This window comes from Heptranchias perlo, chromosome 38 (assembly GCF_035084215.1).
Source record: "Heptranchias perlo isolate sHepPer1 chromosome 38, sHepPer1.hap1, whole genome shotgun sequence".
Classification (NCBI taxonomy): Eukaryota; Metazoa; Chordata; class Chondrichthyes; order Hexanchiformes; family Hexanchidae; genus Heptranchias; species Heptranchias perlo.
The window spans coordinates 21,408,979-21,432,311 of record NC_090362.1 but is presented as its reverse complement, the minus strand read 5'-3'; the positions used below and the strand labels follow the sequence as shown (position 1 = coordinate 21,432,311).

The 23,333-nt window shown below is 43.3% G+C and overlaps 1 protein-coding gene across 5 annotated transcripts in view; it reads right to left on the bottom strand.

Moving 5' to 3' along the window:
* Positions 1–23,333, bottom strand: part of ppcdc (phosphopantothenoylcysteine decarboxylase) — a 94,463-nt gene that overhangs the window by 66,969 nt on the left and 4,161 nt on the right. For 4 of the 5 annotated variants that reach the window (XM_067973642.1, XM_067973643.1, XM_067973644.1 and 1 more), the window contains exons 2-3: positions 15,921–16,016; positions 13,081–13,209 (exon numbers count right to left, since the gene is read on the bottom strand). In XM_067973642.1, the coding sequence (XP_067829743.1) occupies positions 13,081–13,209; positions 15,921–16,016 (225 nt within the window). The remainder of the gene's footprint in view (positions 1–13,080; positions 13,210–15,920; positions 16,017–23,333) is intronic. The other variant, XM_067973646.1, reaches the window with a different exon arrangement.

Here is a 23,333-nt window from a genome sequence, read left to right as displayed (position 1 = left end):
ACCAGGGCGAAGAGAAGCAAGATTTCCTGGAAGAGGGAGTCTCGCTCCACTTCACTCTGGAGTCAGTTTGAGCCTTCACACCCACTTTGCATTCCATAGGGACAATTTCCTCAGTGGGTGCCTGACTGGTGTGCTGCACCTTCAAGGACATAGCTTCCCACAGTTTTGTTCTCCTCCAATATTTACATTATAACTGCAGCATTGGTATGAAGTGAAAACCCTTTGCATCAACTCTACAATGACAACAGACCCTTGGCTTCATTCTGCATGAATGTATCTGCAGTCCTGGGCATCTTGATTTAAACCTCAACCACCACTTCACTTTACTTCAGGACCTTACCTCAGGAAGGATATATTGGCCTTGGAGAAGGTGCAGTGCAGATTCACCAGAATGATACCGGGGGTAAAAGGGTTAAATTATGAGGACAGGTTGCACAGACTAGGCTTGTAATCTTTTGAATATTGAAGATTAAAGGGTGATCTAATTGAGATGTTTAAGATGATTAAAGGATCTGATAGGGTAGATAGAGAGAAACTATTTCCTCTGGTGGGGGGAGTCCGGAACAAGAGGGCATAGCCTTAAAATTAGAGCCAGGCCGTTCAGGGGTGATGTCAGGAAGCATTTCTTCACATAAAGGGGAGTGGGAATCTGGAACTCTCTTCCCCCAAAAAGCTGTGGAGTCTGGGGGTCAACTGAAAATTTCAAAACTGAGATTGATAGATTTTTGTTAGGCGAGGGTATTAAGGGATATGGATCCAAGGCGGGTAGATGGAGTTAAGATACAGATCAGCCAGGATCTAATTGAATGGTGAACAGACTCGAGGGGCTGAATGGCCTCCTCCTGTTCCTACGATTGAAAATATCATAGATCTGAGGTCCAGGATTCTATTGTTTGGGGGCATTTGCATGACTCTGGATGGGCCATGAGCCTGAAAAAGCACAAGGAGACTCGAGCACCACTGCAGGCTTCATGGGCCTGCAGCTGCACTCCTGCTGCTGTCATCGGGGGCTCTACCAGCAGCTAGAAGGCCCCAATCCTACAGATCATTCGGGGCAATTGGGAGGTGGAAATGAAATAAAAATTCTTTACCTACCTTCAAGCCTGCAGACTCTCCAGTTGACAAGGATTTAGGGCCAGGTCCTAGCAGCAGCTTTTGACAGGCGCCCCTGCACCGCGCCACCCAAATGACCAGACTCAATAGAAAATGAAACAGGAGGCCTGGAAGACCCCTTCCGCCTCATTAAAATACCACTGGGCCCGTGCCCTCCTACAGGTGCAGGCCCAGTTACGCACCCAGGGGAAACCGCAGCAAGTCACGGGGCAGTGTAGGCGGGGCGGAGATTCGACCCTCGGGGTCTCCACGTCTTTTACCTCCGCCCGCCACCGAGCCGAACAAAATCTACCCTCACACGTTTAATGTCAGAGCAAAAACCAAAACCGCTAAACCTGCAAAGAAAGAACTTATTTATATTTATACATTTATATAGCGCCTTTCACAACCGCAGGACGTCCCAAAGTGCTTTAATGCAACAAATGCAGCAGCCAATTTGCACACAGCAAGGTCCCACAAACAGCAATGTGACAATAACCAGACAATCTGTTTCTTTCTTTAAGTGATATTGGTTGAGGGATAAATGTTGGCCAGGACACCAGGGAGAACTCCCCTGCTCTTCTTCAAAATAATGCAATGGGATTTTTTACACCGACCTGAGAGGGCCTCGGTTTAACGTCTCATCCGAAAGGCGGCACCTCCGACAGTGCAGCACTCCCTCAGTGTTGCACTGGAGTGTCGGCCTAGATTTGTGTGCTCAAGTCTCTGGAGACTTGAACCCACAACCTTCTGACTCAAAGGCAAGAGTGCTACCCACTGAGCCATGGCTGACACCTGTAATGTAAACCCCAAGAGTTAAGCATACAAGTGCGCCAGCATTATCAGCTCAGTGAAGCAGGATGAGTTAGGTGCTACACTGTGGGCAAGAGTGTTAGGTTTTTAATCTGAAGCAGATCTGTGACACTGAAATTAAAGAAGTTTACATAAAATAATAACAACTTTGCTCAGGATGTTAATGGCACGCTAGTTTATTTTTACATTACTGACTCTTAAAGTTAATTTACAATTCTGAAGGTGACCCTGGGCTCTCCAAATATTGAACTGCATCACTTCCTACACAACTGGGGAGAAATAGAAAAACCACATAGGGTGAGTAAGTGCAGACAAAACCAGTGTGAATCACACTCAAAGTGCAAAATGTTAACATACACCAAACATTAGTTCCAACATAACAGTACGGTCCAGTGAACTTGTGAAAAGTATCAAACATCATATTTTTTACCCATGGCTTCTCAACAATGGTTTTTAAAAACACAGTTAAGTTATAAGAACATAAGAAATAGGAGCAGGAGTAGGCCAATCGGCCCCTCGAGCCTGCTCCGCCATTCAATAAGATCATGGCTGATCTGATCCTAACCTCAAATCTAAATTCATGTCCAATTTCCTGCCCGCTCCCCGTAACCCCTAATTCCCTTTACTTCTCGGAAACTGTCTATTTCTGTTTTAAATTTATTTAATGATGTAGCTTCCACAGCTTCCTCGGGCAGCAAATTCCACAGACCCACTACCCTCTGAGTGAAGAAGTTTCTCCTCATCTCAGTTTTGAAAGAGCAGCCCCTTATTCTAAGATTATGCCCCCTCGTTCTAGTTTCACCCATCCTTGGGAACATCCTTACCGCATCCACCCGATCAAGCCCCTTCACAACCTTATATGTTTCAATAAGATCGCCTCTCATTCTTCTGAACTCCAATGAGTAGAGTCCCAATCTACTCAACCTCTCCTCATATGTCCGTCCCCTCATCCCCGGGATTAACCGAGTGAACCTTCTTTGTACTGCCTCGAGAGCAAGTATGTCTTTTCTTAAGTATGGACACCAAAACTGTGTGCAGTATTCCAGGTGCGGTCTCACCAATACCTTATATAACTGCAGCAATACCTCCCTGTTTTTATATTCTATCCCCCTAGCAATAAAAGACACCATTCCGTTGGCCTTCTTGATCACCTGCTGCACCTGCATACTAATTTTTTGATTTTCTTGCACTGGGACCCCCAGATCCCTTTGTACTGCAGTACTTTCCAGTTTCTTGCCATTAAGATAATAACTTGCTCTCTGATTTTTCCTGCCAAAGTGCATAACCTCACATTTTCCAATATTGTATTGCATCTGCCAAATCTCCGCCCACTCACCCAGCCTGTCTATATCCCCTCGTAGGTTTTTTATGTCCTCCTCACTCTCTACTTTCCCTCCCATCTTTGTATCATCTGCAAACTTTGATATGTTACACTCGGTCCCCTCCTCCAAATCGTTAATATAGATTGTAAAGAGTTGGGGACCCAGCACCGACCCCTGCGGAACACCACTGGCTACAGGTTGCCAGTCCGAGAATGAACCATTTATCCCAACTCTCTGCTTCCTGTTAGATAACCAATCCTCCATCCATGCCAGAATATTACCTCCAATCCAGTGATTCTTTATCTTGAGCAATAATCTTTTATGTGGCACCTTGTCGAATGCCTTCTGGAAGTCTAAATACACTACGTCCACTGGTTCCCCTTTATCCACCCTGTACATTATGTCCTCAAAGAACTCAAGCAAATTTGTCAGACATGACTTCTCCTTCATAAAGCCATGCTGACTTTGTCCTATTAAATTATGTTTATCCAAATGTTCCGCTACTGTCTCCTTAATAATAGACTCCAAAATTTTACCCACCACAGATGTTAGGCTAACTGGTCTATAATTTCCAGCCTTCTGCCTACTACCCTTTTTAAATAAGAGTGTTACATTAGAAGTTTTCCAATCTGCCGGGACCTTTGCCGAGTCCAGAGAATTTTGAAAAATTATTACCAAAGCATCCACAATCCCTACAAGTTTCCGGAAAAATAAGTGAAGAAGGATTGGAAGAATCTATTTGGTTGTGTATATGGAGTTTCGAAAGGCATTTGATGAAGTACCACTTAATAGACTGGATGCAAAATTAAAGTCCATGGGTTTAAAGGGACAGTGGCAGCGTGGATACAAAATTGGCCAGGGGGCAGAAAGCAGAGAGTAGAGGGGAACGGTTGTTTTTCAGACTGGAGGGAAGTATACAGTGGTATTCCCCTGGGATCGGTATTAGGACCACTGCTCTTTTTGATATATATTAATGACCTGGACTTGTGTATGGAGGGTATAATTTTAAAGTTTGCAGATGACACAAAACTCGGAAATGTAGTAAACAGTGAGGAGGATGGTAACAGACTTCAGGAGGACAGAGCCAGACTGGTGAAATGGGCAGACACATGGCAGGTGAATTTTAATGCAGAGAAGTGTGAAGTGATGCATTTTGGTAAGAAGAATGAGGAGAGGCAATATAAACTAAATGGTACAATTTTAAAGGGGGTGCAGGAACAGAGAGACATAAATCTTTGAAGGTGGCAGGACAAGTTGAGAAGGCTGTTAAAAAAAACATATGGGGTCCTGGGCTTTATTAATAGAGGCACTGAGTACAAAAGCAAGAAAGTTATGCTAAACCTTTATAAATCACTGGTTAGGCCTCAGCTGGTGTATTGTGTTCAATTCTGGGCACCACACTTTAGCGAGGATGTGAAGGCCTTAGAGAGGGGGCAGAAGAGATTTACTAGAATGGTGCCAGGGATGAGGGACTTCAGTTATGTGGAGAGACTGGAGAAGCTGGGATTGTTCTCCTTAGAACAGAGAAGGTTAAGAGGAGATTTGATAGAGGTGTTCAAAATCATGAAGGATTTTGACAGAGCAAACAAGGAGAAACTGTTTCCAGAGGCAGACAGGTCGGTAACCAGAGGACACGGATTTAAGGTGATCGGCAAAAGAGCCAGAGGCGACAGGAGGAAACATTTTTTATATGCAGTGAGTTGTTATGATCTGGAATGCACTGCCTGAAAGGGCGGTGTAATCAGATTCAATAATAACTTTCAAAAGGGAATTGGATAAATATTTGAAGGGAAAAAAATTACAGGGCTATGGGGAAAGAGCAGGGGAATGGGACTAATTGGATAGCTGTTTCAAAGAGCCGGCACAGGCATGATGGGCTGAATGGCCTCCTCCTGTGCTGTCCCTGCTATGATACTATGAAACACTGCTTATCAACTCTGTCAAGCCTTTTTTACTTATCATTAAGAGAATGAGTACATAACCTTAGCTGACCCTTTAGTGTAGTACTGAGGGAGTGCTGAACTGTCAGAGGTGCCATCTTTCAGATCAGATGTTAAACCGAGGTTCTGTCTGCCAGACACCTGGAGTAGGGAAGCTAAATGCCAAGTCCGGCCAAACATTGTTACTGGAGAGTATGCTGTGCATCACAACAGCTGATTAAGATAAACAGCATGGAAGAACTGCACTAGACATACTGTGTAGCTCTTTCAAAGAGGTGGCACAGGCACGATGGGCCGAATGGCCTCCTCCTGTGCTGTCTGATTCTATAAAATGGCCGCTTTAACAAGCGATACTATGTGCTAGGACGTGGGCTGAACCTGGGGAGGTTACAGAGATAGGGAGGAGCGAGGCTATAGAGGGATTTGAAAACAAGGCTGAGAATACCCAACTAGTTCGTTATCGACTGAACAAAACTGCAGAAAATGTGTAACTTATCCTCGAGAAGGAAGCAATCAAAAATAATTTCTACTTCAATCCTTGAATTCCATATTGGGGATATATATTTTTAAATAATATTTTTCAGCCAACGGCAAAGTAACCAAGCTACTACAACACAATTATTTGTGACACAATCAATGTCAAGACTGAGGGGAGCCCAATATAACTGCAGCACTGCACTGACAGCCTCCAGCCTGCATCCCACTTCCTGTCTGCCCAGGGAAAAGCATGGAGTGGGAATCACCTGAGAGTTGGATCCGGTTTTACTGACAATTGACAAGGGTCGTGGTGGAGATCCCAACAGCCCTGGTGCTGGCTGAATTGTAAACTAGTGACATATTGAGAAAATTGCCAATTTTGGGAATATTCCTCGTTATGCGACAGACCAATGCCTCAATGTTAAGTGAACACGTGGAGCAGCTCCACAAGCAGTTACTGAGAGAGAGAGAGACTAGTGAGAGGAGGGAACCATAGGAGGATGAATCAGAGTCCGAGCTGACAGAAAGAAATGATAAATAACAGTGCTCAAAGTAAAATGTGCAGAGATTTAATAGAGTGACAGAACTGAGAAAAGTCAGCGTCTATTACAAAGGCAAATAAATTAAATATTAGTTAGATGAATCACTGTGCAAAAATGATAGCAATGTTATTTTTTAAACTCGTGTTTGACTGGTTGAGGCAGAATAGTGTGGTGAATTCAGGTCTGCCGTAGATACCTCCTTGGGTACAGTGGTGTCAGTCACTCCCTTACATGGTTTGAGCCTTTTTTTTCAACATGGAAGTTGACTCGCACTGCCCTATAACTATTTGTGGTGGTAGTGGGACCCAGGGATATAACAGTGATCTGGAGCTGAACTCCGTGTCTTACACACATAGAATCATAGAAAGGTTACAGCTCGGAAGGAGGCCATTCAGCCCATCGAGTCCGTGCCGGCTCTATGCAAGGGTAATCCAGCTAGTCCCTCTCCCCTGCACCATCCCCATAGCCCCGCAAATTTTTTCCTTTCAAGTACTTATCCAGTTCCTTTTTGAAGGCCATGATTGAATCTGCATCCACCGCCCCCTCTGGCAGTGCATTCCAGATCATAACCATGCGCAGTGTAAAAAAGTTTTTCCTCATGTCAGCTTTGGTTCTTTTGCCAATCACCTTAATCCTGCCAATCCCGTGTACTCCTTCAATCTCTGGTGTGCCGAATTAACACTGGGAGAGGCAACATTCGGTTTAAAACATAACCTGCCTTATTCCACACCAGGTGAAACACAGGGACACTCAGATTGATGAGTCACTCGGTGTAAACGCGTACTGTTACAAAAATAAAGCACACATCACGCTGGCCCATTTGGTGGGGTCGTCTTGCTCAATTTAAAAGAGCAACACTTCTGCATCCTGTCCTACTGCCCTGAGGTCAGAGGTCTTCCCCAGATTTCTGTTGCTTGACCATCCCCAGTTGTCTGTGTTCTCATTTTTAAAAGCCTCGCCTGCAGATTAATAAATTACAAGGAGGGAGGTGTATATTGTTCCCCAGGGGTCAGTGCTGGGACCACTGCTTTTCTTGATATATATTAATGACTTGGACTTGGGTGTACAGGGCACAATTTCGAAATTTGCAAATGACATGAAACTTGGAAGTGTAGTGAACAGTGAGGAGGATAGTGATAGACTTCAAGAGGACATAGACAGGCTGGAGGATTGGGTGGACACATGGCAGATGAAATTTAATGCAGAAAAATGCGAGGTGATACATTTCAGTAGGAAGGTCGAAAAGAGGCAATATAAACTAGAGGGCACAATTCTAAAAGGGGTGCAGGAACAGAGAGATCTGGGGGCATATGTACACAAATCGTTGAAGGTGGCAGGGCAGGTTGAGAAAGCAGTTAAAAAAGCATATGGGATCCTGGGCTTTAAAAATAGAGGCATAGAGTACAAAAGCAAGGAAGTTATGATGAACCTTTATAAAACACTGGTTCGGCCACAGCTGGAGTATTGTGTCCAGTTCTGGGCACTGCACTTTAGGAAAGATGTGAAGGCCTTAGAGAGGGTGCAGGGACTTTAGTTACGTGGATAGACTGGAGAAGCTGGGGTTGTTCTCCTTGGGACAGAGAAGGTTGAGAGGAGATCTGATAGAGGTATTCAAAATCATGAAGGGTCTAGACAGAGTAGATAGAGAGAAACTGTTCCCATTGGCAGTAGGGTCAAGAACCAGAGGACATAGATTTAAGTGATTGGCAAAAGAACCAAAGGTGACATGAGGAAAAACATTTTCACATAGCGAGTGGTTATGATCTGGAATGCACTGCCCGAGGGGGTGGTGGAGGCAGATTCAATTATGGCCTTCAAAAGGGAACTGGGTAAGTACTTGAAAGGGAAAAAATTTGCAGGACTATGGGGATAGGGCGGGGGAGTGGGACTTGCTGGATTGCTCTTACATAGAGCTGGTGCGGACTCAATGGGCCGAATGGCCTCCTTCCGTGCTGTAACCTTTCTATGATTCTATGATTCAAAGGAAAATACATGAGTATAGGGAGAGAACAGTGCAGTGGGATCAGTTTTGATATTTCTCTAGCAAAGATGAGCTGAATGGACTCTTTCTGTGCTGCAAACTTTGTCTTAGGCCTGAGGCTACAAAAAACATTAATTAAAGGACACTGCTATTTAATCTGTTATAACACATTCTTCATTACAACAGCTTGTATTTATACTGCACCCTTTAACATAGAAAATGTCCCAAGGCATTTTGAAGGGTGGGGTGAGAGGAGGGAAAGAGATGAGAAAGAAACAAAGGAATATAGGAATGGTCAATGAGTCATGGTGCAGGAGTTAGAAGAAAGCTTGGTTGAAAAGACGGGTTTTGAGAAGGTTTTTAAAGATGGGGAGGTGGAGAGAGAGAGAGAGGTGGAGAGCCGGAGGGGTTTAGGGACAGAGGTCCAGAGAATAAGACTGAGGGACAGCGCTACACCAATGGAGAGGTAAAGGGAAGAAGGATGCACAAAAGGCCAGAGTTGGAGAAGTGAAGGGTGTATGAGAAGGCATAAAATTAGACAAGGTTGCAGAGTGTAGGTGGAGCTTTCAGGTGGGATTTGAAGATGAGGATTTCAAGTTTGGTGTGTTGGGGAACAGTGAACCAATGTAGATCCACAAGGACAGGAGCGATAGGTAAACAGGACTTAATGCAGCATCAGTTACAGAGCTTTGAATCAGTTGGAGTTTACATAGGGTGGAGGATAGGAAGCCAGTAAGGAAGACATTGGAGAAATCATGTCTAGAGATAAAACCCTGGATAAGGCTTTTGGTGATGAATAGCATACTGGTTTCTGAGCTCAGCTCTGGGTTGAACAAGATACCAGGGTTTTGCATGGAGTTTTTCTAAGTTAGTGGTCAGGAAGGGGGTTGGAGTCGGAGGTAAGGGAGCAGTTTACAAAGCAGGCCTGAAAATGAAGACTTTGATCTTCCCGATTTTCACTTGAAGGAAATTTCAATTCGTCCATAGTTACAGCAGACAGGTAATCTGACAGCATAGAGTTGATTATGGGGTTGAGCTAAGTGGTGGATGGGTGCAGCTGAGTATCAGTATACTTATGGAAAGTGACCTGGTGTCTACAGATGCTGTCACTGAGGGGCATGTATGTGAGCAAGAGGAGGGGGCAAATGATGGATCGTTGGATTACCCCAGAGGCAACGGTGCAGGGTTGGAAGAGAAATCGTTGCTGGAGATGCACTGGCTGCTGTTAGACAGATTGAAGTGGAACCACAAGACAGTGCTACAAAGCTGGGTAGCAGACGGGAGGCCATAAAGGAGGATGATGCCGTCAACTGTATCAGACTCTGCGGAGAGGTCAAGAAGGGAAACTTACGGTCAAAGACGATCTCATTTGTGAGTCATTAAGATGCTAAGCCTCAATCATCTTCTTGAGGCCACTTTCTAATTGTGTTATTGGACATTGGCTGGAAAGTGCTTAGTTTCAAAAGTCAATGTCATAAATGAATTGGAATGCAACTGACAGAACGCGTGACAGAGAAAAGACAGGAAGGAAGGCTAAAAAGAGAACTGAGAGGAGTGATAAGCAAAGCCAGAAAATTACATTGCAAATAAAAAGGAAGAAAAGCAGAAAAAAGGCAAAAGAAACGAAACAATGAGAGAACTGAGCAAAAAGAAATGAGAACTGAAAGGGGAAAGGGAGTAGTAAAATAAATAGTGCAGGAACACAAAGGGCAGCTAAATGTTTCCAAAAGTGGATGCTAGTATTTTAACCTTCACCACACCAGCTGACAGTGTTTTTATCCAATTGCTCATCCACAAGGTGTAATCTCTTTGTGCTCTTGCAGAGAGTGTGAGGGCTGCAGCAGTCATTTCACAACTGCAAGCAAAGGGGACAAATCTTCAATTGACAATAGCGGCAGTTCACAATTCACTATGCGAACAACCCCCTTGAAATGAAATGCAACATTGAACCTGGTCCAGTTGAGAACTAGAAACGTGTGTTTAAGAACTGGTGACCATAAGAGCTCCAAAATATCACCACTGCTGTGGCTGCCACTTTCAGACCACCAAATAGGTGGCTGGTCGGTTATAGAAGATATATTAAGGTGAACAGTTTTACAAATTTGTTAGTTTGATACCAAGTCAAAAGGAACAGCAGCTAACTTGCACAGGTCTCCAGCCTTGCTGCCTTTCAATGGTTTAATTGCCTATAACAAGATACTTTACAGATGGAAGCAAATAATAAATGAAAGCAGTCACTTTGTGAATAGTGCAGTTCTTTCCCAACAAATGGACTCAGTTCCTGAGCGCAAAGTAGAGGAACAAGGGGTGAACCCGTTACGCTGGGCTTCCACCACTTCACGTTTCCCAGGAATTTTCTGGGGATCCCCAGAGGGAGAGAGTGGCAGAGCATTTAAACACCAAGAAAGCACAGCCAAGAGGCAGCCTGGGCCTAACAGGACCTCCGCCTGGTTTTCCTGACACTGCATTGAGCAGGCACCAATTAGGAAGGAAGCCCAGTGGAAGCAGCCTTGCACCTGGCCCTCCTCAAACAGGAGGAGCTGGGAGGGGGCAGGCAGTATGTCATAGCAAAGCCAAAAAGGGAAACAGATCGTCTGGCCTTGAAGTCTTCTGGCTGCTGATTTTGGACCGTATCCAGAAGGCCCCAAAGGAAGGCCATTACTGCTGCTCCAGGCACAAGAGACTGGATTTCCGCCCCAATATCAGGCCCAAAGCCCTGCCATGCCTAGGCATGGGAAGGAAAATGTTATCTGTTGTGTTGATACAGAAGACCCTTTTTTGATCTCTAAAACCCAAGCCTCTAGACAATGAGTACATAATCCGGAACTGCTATCCGAGATTCTTTTCCTCCTCCCACAAGGCTTTTTTCAGCTCTTTGTAAGAATCGTGGAGAGAGCTACATACAAGGGGCAGATTCCCTGAAAACCACTTGAAGGGCCTCTTTCTACACCTTGCCCTGAGAAGGGGGAGAAAGAGAAAGGAAAAGGGAGACTGAAGCTCACTCCAAAAAATAGCCACCCTCCTTTTGAACCATCGTCATCATGATGAGATCCACTTCCCATTTAATAAAATGTGACTTGCTCAATTCAGCTGCTCAGTCATGTTCCATATAGCTGGCCTGTCAATCTTATTCCAGGGTAATGTGCGTCATCCCTAAAGCTAACTAGAGTAAAGTCTTCAAGTTGGTAATACTGTCATGCCCCTACTCCATTCAAATCAAAGGCTAACACTGTAATGGTAATGCCTGCTGTTCTTATTTCCTCCAGAGATGGCACTGTAAGCTCACTCAGCCGGTTACAACAAACACAGCTGACTAACTGCGTGCAACACCACAGCAGATTCACTATTACCAGATGAAATTCAAAACATTTGTAAAGTCAGACGGAACAGCTAGGTACATCTGGAGCTGCACTCATCAATGTGAGTGGTAATAACATTAAACTACGTTCTACCTCAGTGCAACCAGAGCAGTGGTTAGTGCTATTTGGATAGAGACAAGAAAGTACAAGTGCAGAAGTGCAGGCACCAATAGATACAGCTTCAACACCAAACTTTCGCAATGTTTCAAAATGGACCATTTCAAAATTGAAGAGTTGCTTAAATTTAGTAATATTTCAATCTGTACTTTGTGGGGGTAATACTTCACACATTTAAATTACAAAAACCTTTTGAGTACTTCTCATACCCTTTCCTTCCCTTGGAAGAATTATGTATTGTAGAATATAACTTTTTAAATAAGTGATCTGCATTCAACAATGAAAAGAAAGTTCAATACAAAATTTCATTAACTGAAACATATATGTAGAAACAAAGGCTGTTCAGGGAACAGTGTTTTGATTAAACAGTCTGTAAAATAGTTGTTCAAAGGCATCCACTTGTTCCCAGAAACAAAATCGAATCATTTGGCTTTAAGGAATTGGTTACTTAAGGGGAAAGATAACTGCGATTAGCTCATGCAACAATCTATTTCACCGCCAAGAAATTGAATTCCTTCCAGCACATCCACTTTTGAATGGAATTCTGAAAGCTGTTGTCAAATCTAAAGTGTTAGTTGCATCTTTGTGTATTTTCAGTCCACTAAATGTAGGAAGGAAACTTAATGGGCCAGGATTTTACTGTCAAAATAACAGCGAGGGTGACAGCGCTCACCGTTATTTATGCACTAATCGGACAGCAACTTCAGGCGAGCGGAGCAGCATGGTAAAATGCAAAAATCGGGAATCTGCTGTCCGAGATGCGCCGCTCCTCCGTAAGCGGCTCGAGAAACGGCATCTCGGCATCTGGCTCCCACTTCAAATGAATGGGACGGCGTGAAGTTACTGACATCGTAGGTACGGACTAAACACACGCATAAAGTTAGGGCTTGTCCATTCCAATCCAAGCACCCTTTTAACAGTGTGATAGATCCTAATTACTGTCAAACAACGTCTGGCACTGAAAAATTAACTTTTACAAGTGTGGAGTCTCATTCCATCAGCTTTTAATTGTTGTTGGAGATTTTTTAAAAATTAAATAACTTTTTAAAAAACTTTTTCTTTGTTTCTTTTATCTTTCTCTCTTACTCCAATCTTTCTTTCCCTCTCTTTATTTCGCTTTCTGTACCTGATTTGACATTGAATTCACTATTCTGACTTACACTTCCTGGTTCAGACTCTGCGCTGCTCATTAATGTTTCTTCAATCTGATTGGTTAAGGAGACCCACAGTTGCTTGCTCTGTTCACACAGGTCCCAGATGCCCTGTAGAGAGCGCCACACTGTTTGGATCTCCCGCTGACAGCAACTTGCCGTCCAAATCTCCAGGGAAAGTCCATGAGCAAAGGCAAGTCTAACGAACAGTGAAATCTGGCCCATTAACCAGCTTCAATGATCCAACCCCAACCCACAATAACCAACAGTGATCAGATCAACTTACCAATAAATTGTCACAGATTCCACTGGCAATTTTTCCGAGAGTATTGGCGTCCAAAGGTGCTATCAACATTAGGGCCGCCCACCTCCTCAGATCTATGTGTAGGACGGGGTCCGTTCTCTGCTTCCACATCTAAAAGGGAACAAATCAGATTCTGTTACAAATGAGAGCAATACTGCGTGGTAGTTGCCATAGCACAGTATAAAGCCATGCGACATTCATTTTTTTTGGTAGTGGAGCAGGGAAGGAAGTCACAGCCAAGATAAGACAGATCACAGCGCAGAGAGTGAGGGAGTGCGCATCATAATCTGGGGGTCAGCGGATATGCAAGTGGACTGGAACGGCATAAAAAGTTCACATTACTGCAGACCCATTTTAAAAAAGTATTACTGATTATATTTACTCCTTAACTATAAGGAGGATTACTCACCTTTTCGACACCTCCCTCAATTACACAGTGTAACAAACAGGAGCCAAAAATGTGAAAAAAATTCACACTCTAAAAGCAGAAAATTAGGGCAGCCAAAAGCCACCTGTTTGTGGGTTTTGTTGATCGAGAATCTTATGATGTCAGAGTTGTTTAAATTTCCTGGCGCATGAGGCAGCCATGGACCCCACAGGCAACCCTCTCCATCTGCCCTTTGAGCAGTTTCCATGGGGCTATTTTCATTGGCTCTCACATATATAAAAAAATGTTATGTGCCGAGATACATGAGGTGTTGTTGCCTGCACAAGTTTCACATTAAAATAACAACCCGCACTGTAGCCGGTATTGAAGTGGGAGGGCAGGACAGGACCAGGCAGGCTAGTGAGTCATTTTTAATCACCACCAACTGCTGAAACCACCCAGCAATATAAACAAAGTGGCTTTGCCAACAGCCAGGAGAGGCTCTGAATGCTGATAAATGAAGAACAAGTGTCCATGGGCTAGTCAGATTGTCCCACGGTGGAGATGGGAATCGGTCGGAGTGTTCCTCCACTTCAAACTGCAGTGCCTGACATGGTCTTTTTTGACCTGTGTTTAAACAAGGAAGATTTCTGTGAATACAATTTTTTAGCAGATTCCTCCAGTGGTTTTTACTGAAAGTTAAGCGACTTAGTGGGAAATCATACTAAAAGATAGAACTTTGTGAATAAACATTTAATTTGTATTATGTTTTCATTCACTAGATTCAACAACTAGCTTAACAAAAACGTTGATGCAAATGTAGAAAATAACTTCATTTGAAGGTGGTGGGGAAGTAAAGGGAGAGATTTTTATTTCATTATTCATAATCCTCCTTGTATTATAGACAATTCTCCAAAAGTACCAAGAATTGAGGCACACATGCTTTGCTAAGGTTTTCAAAATAATCTGGGACCTTGGGATTTGAGTCCTCTGACTGGTGCCTTCTTGCCATTTGGTCTCAAGGTCACAAATGACCAATGCACCAGATTTTACTTATGGTAGTACCACTCTGCGAGGAAGGAGGATCCATTTAGGAACTACAAGCAGATTCGGCAAATGCGGAGGACAGTCAAAAGAATTCTGGACAAAGTCAATGCTTGCAGAGAAATGATGACATTAGCATTTGATGAGGAATGTTACAAATTCAGATCAGCTGTAGATACCTTCTTGGGTTCATTGGTGTTCGTCACTCACTTAATGGGGCTGAGCATCTTGCTTCACGGGGGTTGGCTGAGACTGCACTGTCTACTTGTATAACAGCATAACTCAGCAATGTAATAATAACATCCCCTTGTGATCTGGACTGGATACTTGTGTCTGTCACTTATGTATTTCTTCAATTTCTCAAAAGGTGGACCCAGCAAAAACTAGGTGAGCCAGGACTTGACATGAATCATTTAGCTGCTTTATTTCCCAATCCAGTGAATACGCAGAAACAGTTATGATCAGATTCCCCTATTGCTATACCTCACACCTTGATGTAATAATATAAAAATAATCAATACGACATGTTACCCCACTTCAATGGGACATCATCCTTGACTAAAACAAAGTTTTTAAACTCCTCTCCTGTCTTCCGTCCTTCTCAGAACCCTTCACTGTCTGACTATCTCTACCTTTACTGTCTGACTATCTCTACCTTTACTGTCTGACTATCTCTACCTTTACTGTCTGACTATCTCTACCTTTACTGTCTGACTATCTCTACCTTTACTGTCTGACTATCTCTACCTTTCACACCTCTTTATTTTTAAAGAAAATCCCTGACTCCAGTGTCAGCTTTTAATGAAAGCTAACTGCTCCTTTCTCCTCCCAGAACAGAATCCACCAGCAATAGTTTGGCCATGACCCCTGCTGAGTTCAAATGAATAGATCTGTTGCAACAGCAATGAGTATGAACAATCATTGGAATTTCAAACTCTCTTTCACTGTTTCCAGCATGTGGATTCAGACACCCCATTTGAAAGCTAATCTACGCCTTCCAGCCATGCTGTCCTATGAATTTAAAATAAAATTGTTGGACTATAACCTGGTGTTGTAAGATTCTTTACTATGAATTTAACCCCTTGAGAGCCAAGTTTAGCTCAACAGCAGCATTTTAACATATTACACCAAAGTTCCCCAGTGGTGGCATAGTCTGAAATCCTGAAATATGACAAGGAACCACTAGAGAACTTCTGCTAGGATTAAATTACATACAGGGGAAGTTCTATTCATATACTGACTCAAGTATTTATCTAGTATAAAATGTAATGAGTAACACAATGAGTTGTTTAAATAGAACATAATTGGTAATTTACATACAATATGTATTTTTAAAGTGTTACAGTGGAAGAACTTGTTTTGCTCATTTTATTTGCATGTGTTTCTTAAATAATGAATAAAGAACCATTACCTCCCACTCATCTGAGTCGCTATATATTTTAGCAGGGACATCTTTGGAGTCATAAAAGTGTTTTGCATGTTCTGTGGTCACCACTTTTACTTCAACCTTTAAAATAAAGAGAGACAGTTGAAGAGAAAATTATTGTATGGTGTTGGATAACAATCAGAAAGATAGGGCAAAAAAGGAATGGATTCCAGGTTAAATAACAGGGTTTGCATTTCGAGACCTCTGGTTTGTCTGTGTCGGAAAATGTTCCATCGTTGTGGCTGGTGCAAGTAAACTTCTGCTTCCTGAGTGGTTTTGCACAGGAAGAACCTGTATTTATCATCTTCCTTTATTTCAATACACTCTAATTTACTGTATCATACTCACAAACCCTATGGGACACAGGCTATAACTGGGATTGACCTGTTGGGCCTCCATGAAACCAAGAAGCAGAAGTAAATTTATATATTTTCAAAAAAAAAAATCATGTTTCACTTCAGCAACTAATGTTTGTTACAATTCTGTTTTTTTAGAAATGAAAGTTGCTTTCTCTCTTAATGGTTGAACAGCAGCTCTGGAATTGGACAACCCTAATGATCCAGGAGCTATAATATTTCAGTAATCTGCCCTTGCAGAGTTGTGTGAACCAAGGATTAACAATTATGCTATCTGTAGTAATCCCGCATGCAGCAAGACCTGGACAACATCCAGGCTTGGGCTCATAAGTGGAAAGTAACATTCGCGCCAGACAAGTGCCAGGCAATGACCATCTCCAACAAGAGAGAGTCTAACCACCTCCCCTTGACATTCAACAGCATTACCATCGCCGAATCCCCCACCATCAACATCCTGGGGGTCACCATTGACCAGAAACTTAACTGGACCAGCCATATAAATACCGAGGCTACAAGAGCAGGTCAGAGGCTGGGTATTCTGCGGCGAGTGACTCACCTCCCGACTCCCCAAAGCCTTTCCATCATCTACAAGGCACAAGTCAGGAGTGTGATGGAATACTCTCCACTTGCCTGGATGAATGCAGCTCCAACAACACTCAAGAAGCTCGACACCATCCAGGACAAAGCTGCCCGCTTGATTGGCACCCCATCCACCACCCTAAACATTCACTCCCTTCACCACCGGCGCACAGTGGCTGCAGTGTGTACCATCCACAGGATGCACTGCAGCAACTCACCAAGGCTTCTTCAACAGCACCTCCCAAACCCACGACCTCTACCACCTAGAAGGACAAGAGCAGCAGGCACATGGGAACAACACCACCTGCACGATCGCCTCCAAGTCACACACCATCCTGACTTGGAAATATATCGCCGTTCCTTCATCGTCGCTGGGTCAAAATCCTGGAACTCCCTTCCTAACAGCACTGTGGGAGAACCTTCACCACACGGACTGCAGCGGTTCAAGAAGGCGGCTCACCACCACCTTCTCGAGGGCAATTAGGGATGGGCAATAAATGCTGGCCTGGCCAGCGACGCCCACATCCCATGAACGAATAAAAAAAAATCTTACAGGTCTACTACTCAGTTTGACGTGTTGGATATTAAACTCAAATCAGATACAACAGGTTAAGTAATTAATATACTTATTTTCAATTAAACAGAAATGTGAGGCATAAAGGTCAGAAAATATAAGTATAATCTACATATACAAAGGAAAATAAATCAGTAATGGGTCTATTACCCTTCATAACAACTACTTCAGCGGGAATATAAAATAAAGTTCCTTTAATCCTAAAGACAAAATACTAGTTAATAGCAAGGTGAATTCTGATGCTGTAGTATTTTGGATTGGCAGCTCTTTTTAAGTTTGTGACACACATGTTTAAATTTCCTTTGTCCCCGCCATTTTTGAGAAGTCTCATACTTCTGTTCACTTCTCCATTCACTAGTTAATCAATCTGTTTGAAGTTTATATCCAATGAAGTGTTTATTGTATCTTCTTCAGAGGTGCAGGACAATTGCAAGGGCATGTGATATGGGCAGTACGCTGAAATACAAAACATATTTTCATCCTTGGGCAAGTGAAAATTTCCAAACTGAGATTGATTGGTTTTTAGCAAAGGATATTAAGGGTTACGGAACCAAGGCGGGTAAATGGAGTTGATTCAGATTAGCCAAGATCTAATTGAATGGCGGAACAGGCTGGAGGGGTTGAATGGCCTCCTCCTGTTCCTATGTTATTATCTACAAAGTACCTGGATATTGGGCAGGTAAAGGCACACTCTGGGTCATAAGTGAGGGTTCACCTATGGGAATAGCCTGAGAGACTGAACCTGAGGGAAAAAAATATCTGGATTAAAAACCCAAAAATGTAACAATGCTACTCTTTCATGTTCCTTGATGTAAACAAACAGTTTAACAGATATCAGATCTTAAGGCGAGATGCTATCAGGGTGGTGCCCCTTTCTCAATGGCTGCAGTCTTTCTGAGTCCTCTCACGCCCACACAGGCTCGAGGGGTCGTTGGCCTATTCCTCCTCCTATGTTCTTATGAGCACTAGTAAGTTACTCACTGTCCTGCTAAAGTAACCTGCCTCATTCTGCCAACATTGAAAATGTGGAGGCCCTCGGCTTTAAAATAAACGTCCTTTGAAGGGCTAACAACTCATACAGTGCTCATCACTTAAAAAGTCTGAATGCTTCACAAAGTGGCGAGGTGGATTCTGAGCAAGAAAAGAAAGAATAGATGAGGAGTGAAGACTGAAGAAATTAGTTTTTCAGGAAGTTGTTGAAGGGGATTAGGTTTGATTTTAAGAGGATTTCAGAAGGTGGGTACTTGGTGACTAAATGATCCACCTCCAATAATGGAGCAGAGAACCTGCAGTAATCGAAGTATCAGAAGTACAGGGAGAATGACTGGAGAAGGTCACCTAAGTAGGACAGAATGACACAGTGGAGGGTTTTGAAGTGGATTTGCTAGGGCACAGACAGCTTGCAGAGTTTAGCAACAACGCAGGCGACAGAGGTACAAGATTTTGTGCACAAGAGGGGGTAAATGTTTTCAATTTCTGGATTGGCATAAGTTTTTGTAGGGTGTAGATGGGTGGCTGACAATGAGAGTGTTGAGACATCAATCAATGAGATGACTAAGGAATGATTAGGGTTTCAGATAGGTAGGGGTGTAAATGGGCAATATTTTAGAACAGCTGAAGAAGCTGGTTGAAGAATCCAGGCAACATGCTTGCCCATCACAGAACACTGTCCATCTTGAGTCCAAGTCAAGGAATGCTTTGGCATTAAACATCCCTTCAAGGCCACACCAGACCGCTGTGACCCATCACACCATCAACTCTCTCATCTATCCAGGCGAATTCTTCCTCCTTGTGTCTAGTATTCTGGGCAAAGTAGGTCCAATTATGGTTCACCACCAAGTATTTCCTTCACAGATTCACGGTCATGCCAAAGCTCCACGATTCCAATATGCGACAAACAGATGCCATCAATTTTTCTTCACACATCTCAGAAGCTGGGAGGCCTTCTCCCTATGGTCCGGTGACAATACTTGTAAGAGTACGATCAACTCATTCCTCTTCATAAATTTCCAATACCCATGTTGGAATGGGGATTGAAACTTTGTTCCCTTGGCTTGGGGTCCCGATGGTTCTGGTTGCTCTTCGACACTGGTCAGTATTATGCTCAACATCTTTTTATCTCATTCAAGCCTTTGGTCGATGTCGATCTCTGCTTGTGGAAGAGCCTGTGAAGATTTTGTTCTTCCTTTGGCAAACTTGGATGCTGAAGTTCCTCACAACTAAACTCACAGGGTGCTGCGCTGTTCCACTTTTTTCCTGGGTAGCTTCTTTCACATTTACCCAAAAGTCAAAACAGCTCATTGTCTTTCAAATCATCTCAGCTTCAGTGGATCTTCACGGTGAAATGTGCGCCCAGTTTCTCTATACATACACACTCCAGACAGTCCTAATTGGGTGCATTAGGTATTACGAGTGGGTTCGCACTGTGAGATAAATGTCACGTGTGGGCGCTCCTGATGTTGACCCTCGCCTGCCAGGATTGTATATAGGAACAGGAGTAGGCCATTCAGCCCCTCGAGCCTGTTCTGCCATTCAGTTAAATCATGGCTGATCCGGACCTTAACTCCATCTTCCCACCTTGGTTCTGTAACCTTCAAAACACTTTGCAAAACTTCCCTATTTTCCATGAATGAATGGAAAATGGGGAGCGTGCCTGTGTGCAACATCCCAAAATGCCCTCCGTGAGAAAGGACGGAAAATCCTGTGTGTGGGAGGCACAGTTTCCCCGATGCCCATTCTCACAGCCCGGAGCGCAAATTGGCAAAATTTCCCCTGGTGTGGAAAAATCACCATGAGGTTCATTAAAGTTAGTTTGTATATAATATGTGTTTATTTCAGGCTCACTTTCCAATGAAAAAATGGGGCATGTTATAAGCAAAAAGTAAATTTCAATATCTGCAAGAGCTCAATAAAACTAGTAACCGCTTTGTCATAAAATGAAGCCTTCCTCTCTCAATGATGATGCAAAATGGTCTTTTTCCCACAGCTATTATCTTACTGATGCAGATCTGCAGGTGCCGTGAAACGTTAGGAGAACTTTGCTTCATACCACAGCGTCAAAAAAAAGTACTTAAATAACTTATCACAGTTCAAACTGATTTCCGCTGCAACTGTAAAATTTTTGCAATGGCAGAAAGCCATTCCTGAACTTCATTGCTCAACAATTTCATGTACAGTGCTCCCCACAATGACTCATTGAGAAAATGTGCTAAGTGGTTAGGTTCTGAGCCATTTAGATCAAGATAGTCGAGTTCGACCTAAGCCTCAACTGAAGGGGGTTCAATTAGCCCCAGTGTGTCTGGCTAAACGGGAGAAAAAGTGGGTCAGGATTCTCCCTTCTGATCGCTACCCAGTTCAGTATCGTTGGTAGCACTCTCACCTCTGAGTCAGAAAGGTTCTGTTTAGAGTCCTATTTAAGGTTGCCGACCCTCCAGGATTGGCCTGGAGTCTCCAGGAATTGAAGGCTAATATTCAGGACGCTGCTGCGAGCAACAAGGGAGATAAATCGTAGGGACATTTAAAAAAGTGTGTTTTTTTCATTTTCTATTAGTAATAAAAATATTGGAGATGGGAAAAAAGCCCGTTTGACTGACAGCCAAGAATGATCCAATTGGGTAATGAAGAGTCTTTTCGTTTTCCAATTGGTCATAGGAAGGCGGGGCATGCGAACATACAAATTAAGAGCAGGATTAGGCCATTCGGCCCCTCGAGCCTGCTCTGCCATTTGATAAGATCATGGCTGATCTGATTGTGACCTCAACCCTACTTTCCCGTCTACCTACTATAACCTTTGACTCCCTTGTTAATCAGGAATCTCTCTAACTCAGCCTTAAACAATGAGGATGGACGTGTCGGGCGGCCAATGGCGGGAGTGTGGGGGCAGGGGAGTTGGAGGGCAGGAGGTTATGTGATGAAACCTCCAGGAATACATTCGACCAGAGTTAGCAACCCTCCTTGCCTCATTCCAGGAATTTGAGCTTAATATGTTCTGACAGTCTAGTGCAGTACTGAGAAAATGTCGCATTATCAGAAGTATTGTTCTTTGGACAGGATGTTAAATCAAGGTCCTGTCTCCCTGTTCCTGTTGCTCAGTGTACATTAAAGACCTTATTTGAATAGCAGGGGCTGTTCCATATTAATATTTCGCTCATGAACATCACCAAAATCAAATCAACTGGTCATTCATCTCACTGCTGTGGGCAAAAGATGGTTGCCGCATTTACCTACATAGCAGTCACTGCACTTTGCCGTATGTGCAACGCAATTCAAACACTGAAAAAATGCTAAACATACACAAGTCTTTCTTAGCTGGTAACTCCTTCTGGAAGTGCACATGTTTGAAATCAAGTGAGGGAAACAGCAGGATCATCTGTGAAACATGTAGAAGCCTGACAGGACAAGCTCAAGGAGCAGCACCTCATTGTTCGATGAGGCACTTTGCAGCCTGCCAGCCTAAACATGGAGCTCAACAACGTCACATCTTAACCACTGCTCCCATTTTCACGGGCAGCAGGTGCTGGGAATGGTTCTGCTGTAACCATTTACATGTCCTCAAGACCCATCTTTTGTTTCTTTACCTGTCCCATTACAGCCCCTTTTGTCATTTAATCACTCCTGCCCTTCACCCTTTCACAGACCTTTCTCATTTGTTAGAACATAAGAAATAGGAGCAGGGGTAGGCCATTCGGCCCCTCGAGCCTGCTCCGCCATTCAATCAGATCATGGCTGATCTTCAACCTGTTTCCACCTCCTCCTTTTCCCTTGCTCTGTACTTGCTTATAAACGGTTAAATCTCTGACACCTTTCATTCTGATGAAACGTCATCAACCTGAAACGTTAACTCTGTTTCTCTCTTTTTGCAGATGCTGCCTGACCTGCTGGGTGGTCCCAGCATTTACTGTTTTTATTTAAATGAAAACTGGCACTAGAATAGTATCTGGTTAAACATGCTCGTTCAATTTGCCACCAGAAAAAAAACATTAACAGTCTGTCCCATTATTTTAAATTGCAGTGTTGAAAGGCTTATAAAAATAACTCATTAAAGCTGCTGAAAGTGTAAATTAACAGGCTTTATGTGAATATATTGGTGTACCCCAAGCTGGCGTTTTAGTGGCTTTGTCATGTTGTAATGTGAAAACAATCTTAATTTGGTTACAAATCATACAGATATGATGGTGAACGCCCCAACCTGGAAGATTCATACCATTTTAAATGATTTGGTTAATCGTGGAATTTTCCACACAGCTGACAATTGTTGGCCCAGAGCTGAATTAAAGGCATCAGGATTTTAAGGATATGTTTTTCTTCAATTCGCACATTTAAAAATTTTTCTTGGGACAATAATTGCATTGAGCAGAGCCTAAGGAAGGCACTTAAGAACACAATATGGGCCCGGAACGTGAGAGAGGGAGGAGAAAAGCCACAGTTCATTATGGTCATTACCACATTGCTGTTTGTGGGATCTTGCTGTGCGCAAATTGGCTGCCGCGTTTCCTACATTACAACAGTGACCACACTTTGAAAGTACTTTATTGGCTGTAAAGCACTTTGGGGTGTCCTGAGGTCATGAAAGGGCACTGCCTATTCCAAATCTTTCTTTCATTCTTCTAAACACCGAGCCGGCCCCTACATTTTGCTGCAAGTGCAGTGTCAGAAAAGGGCGATATAGAATTCAGCTGGGATGCATTCACCACAGTCAAATAGCCGGCTGGAACTCATTGTGTCAACTCACAGATGAAGAATGAGATTATGGGGGGCATCCAGTGCCCAAGAAACCACGTTCCAGCACAAGTCATCAGGAGGGGATGAGTGAGAGATGCAAACAGGAAAAAACCCTAATTGCCCGGGCTTTGATTCCAGTAGCACTGATGTTACGATTTTCCGCTTTGA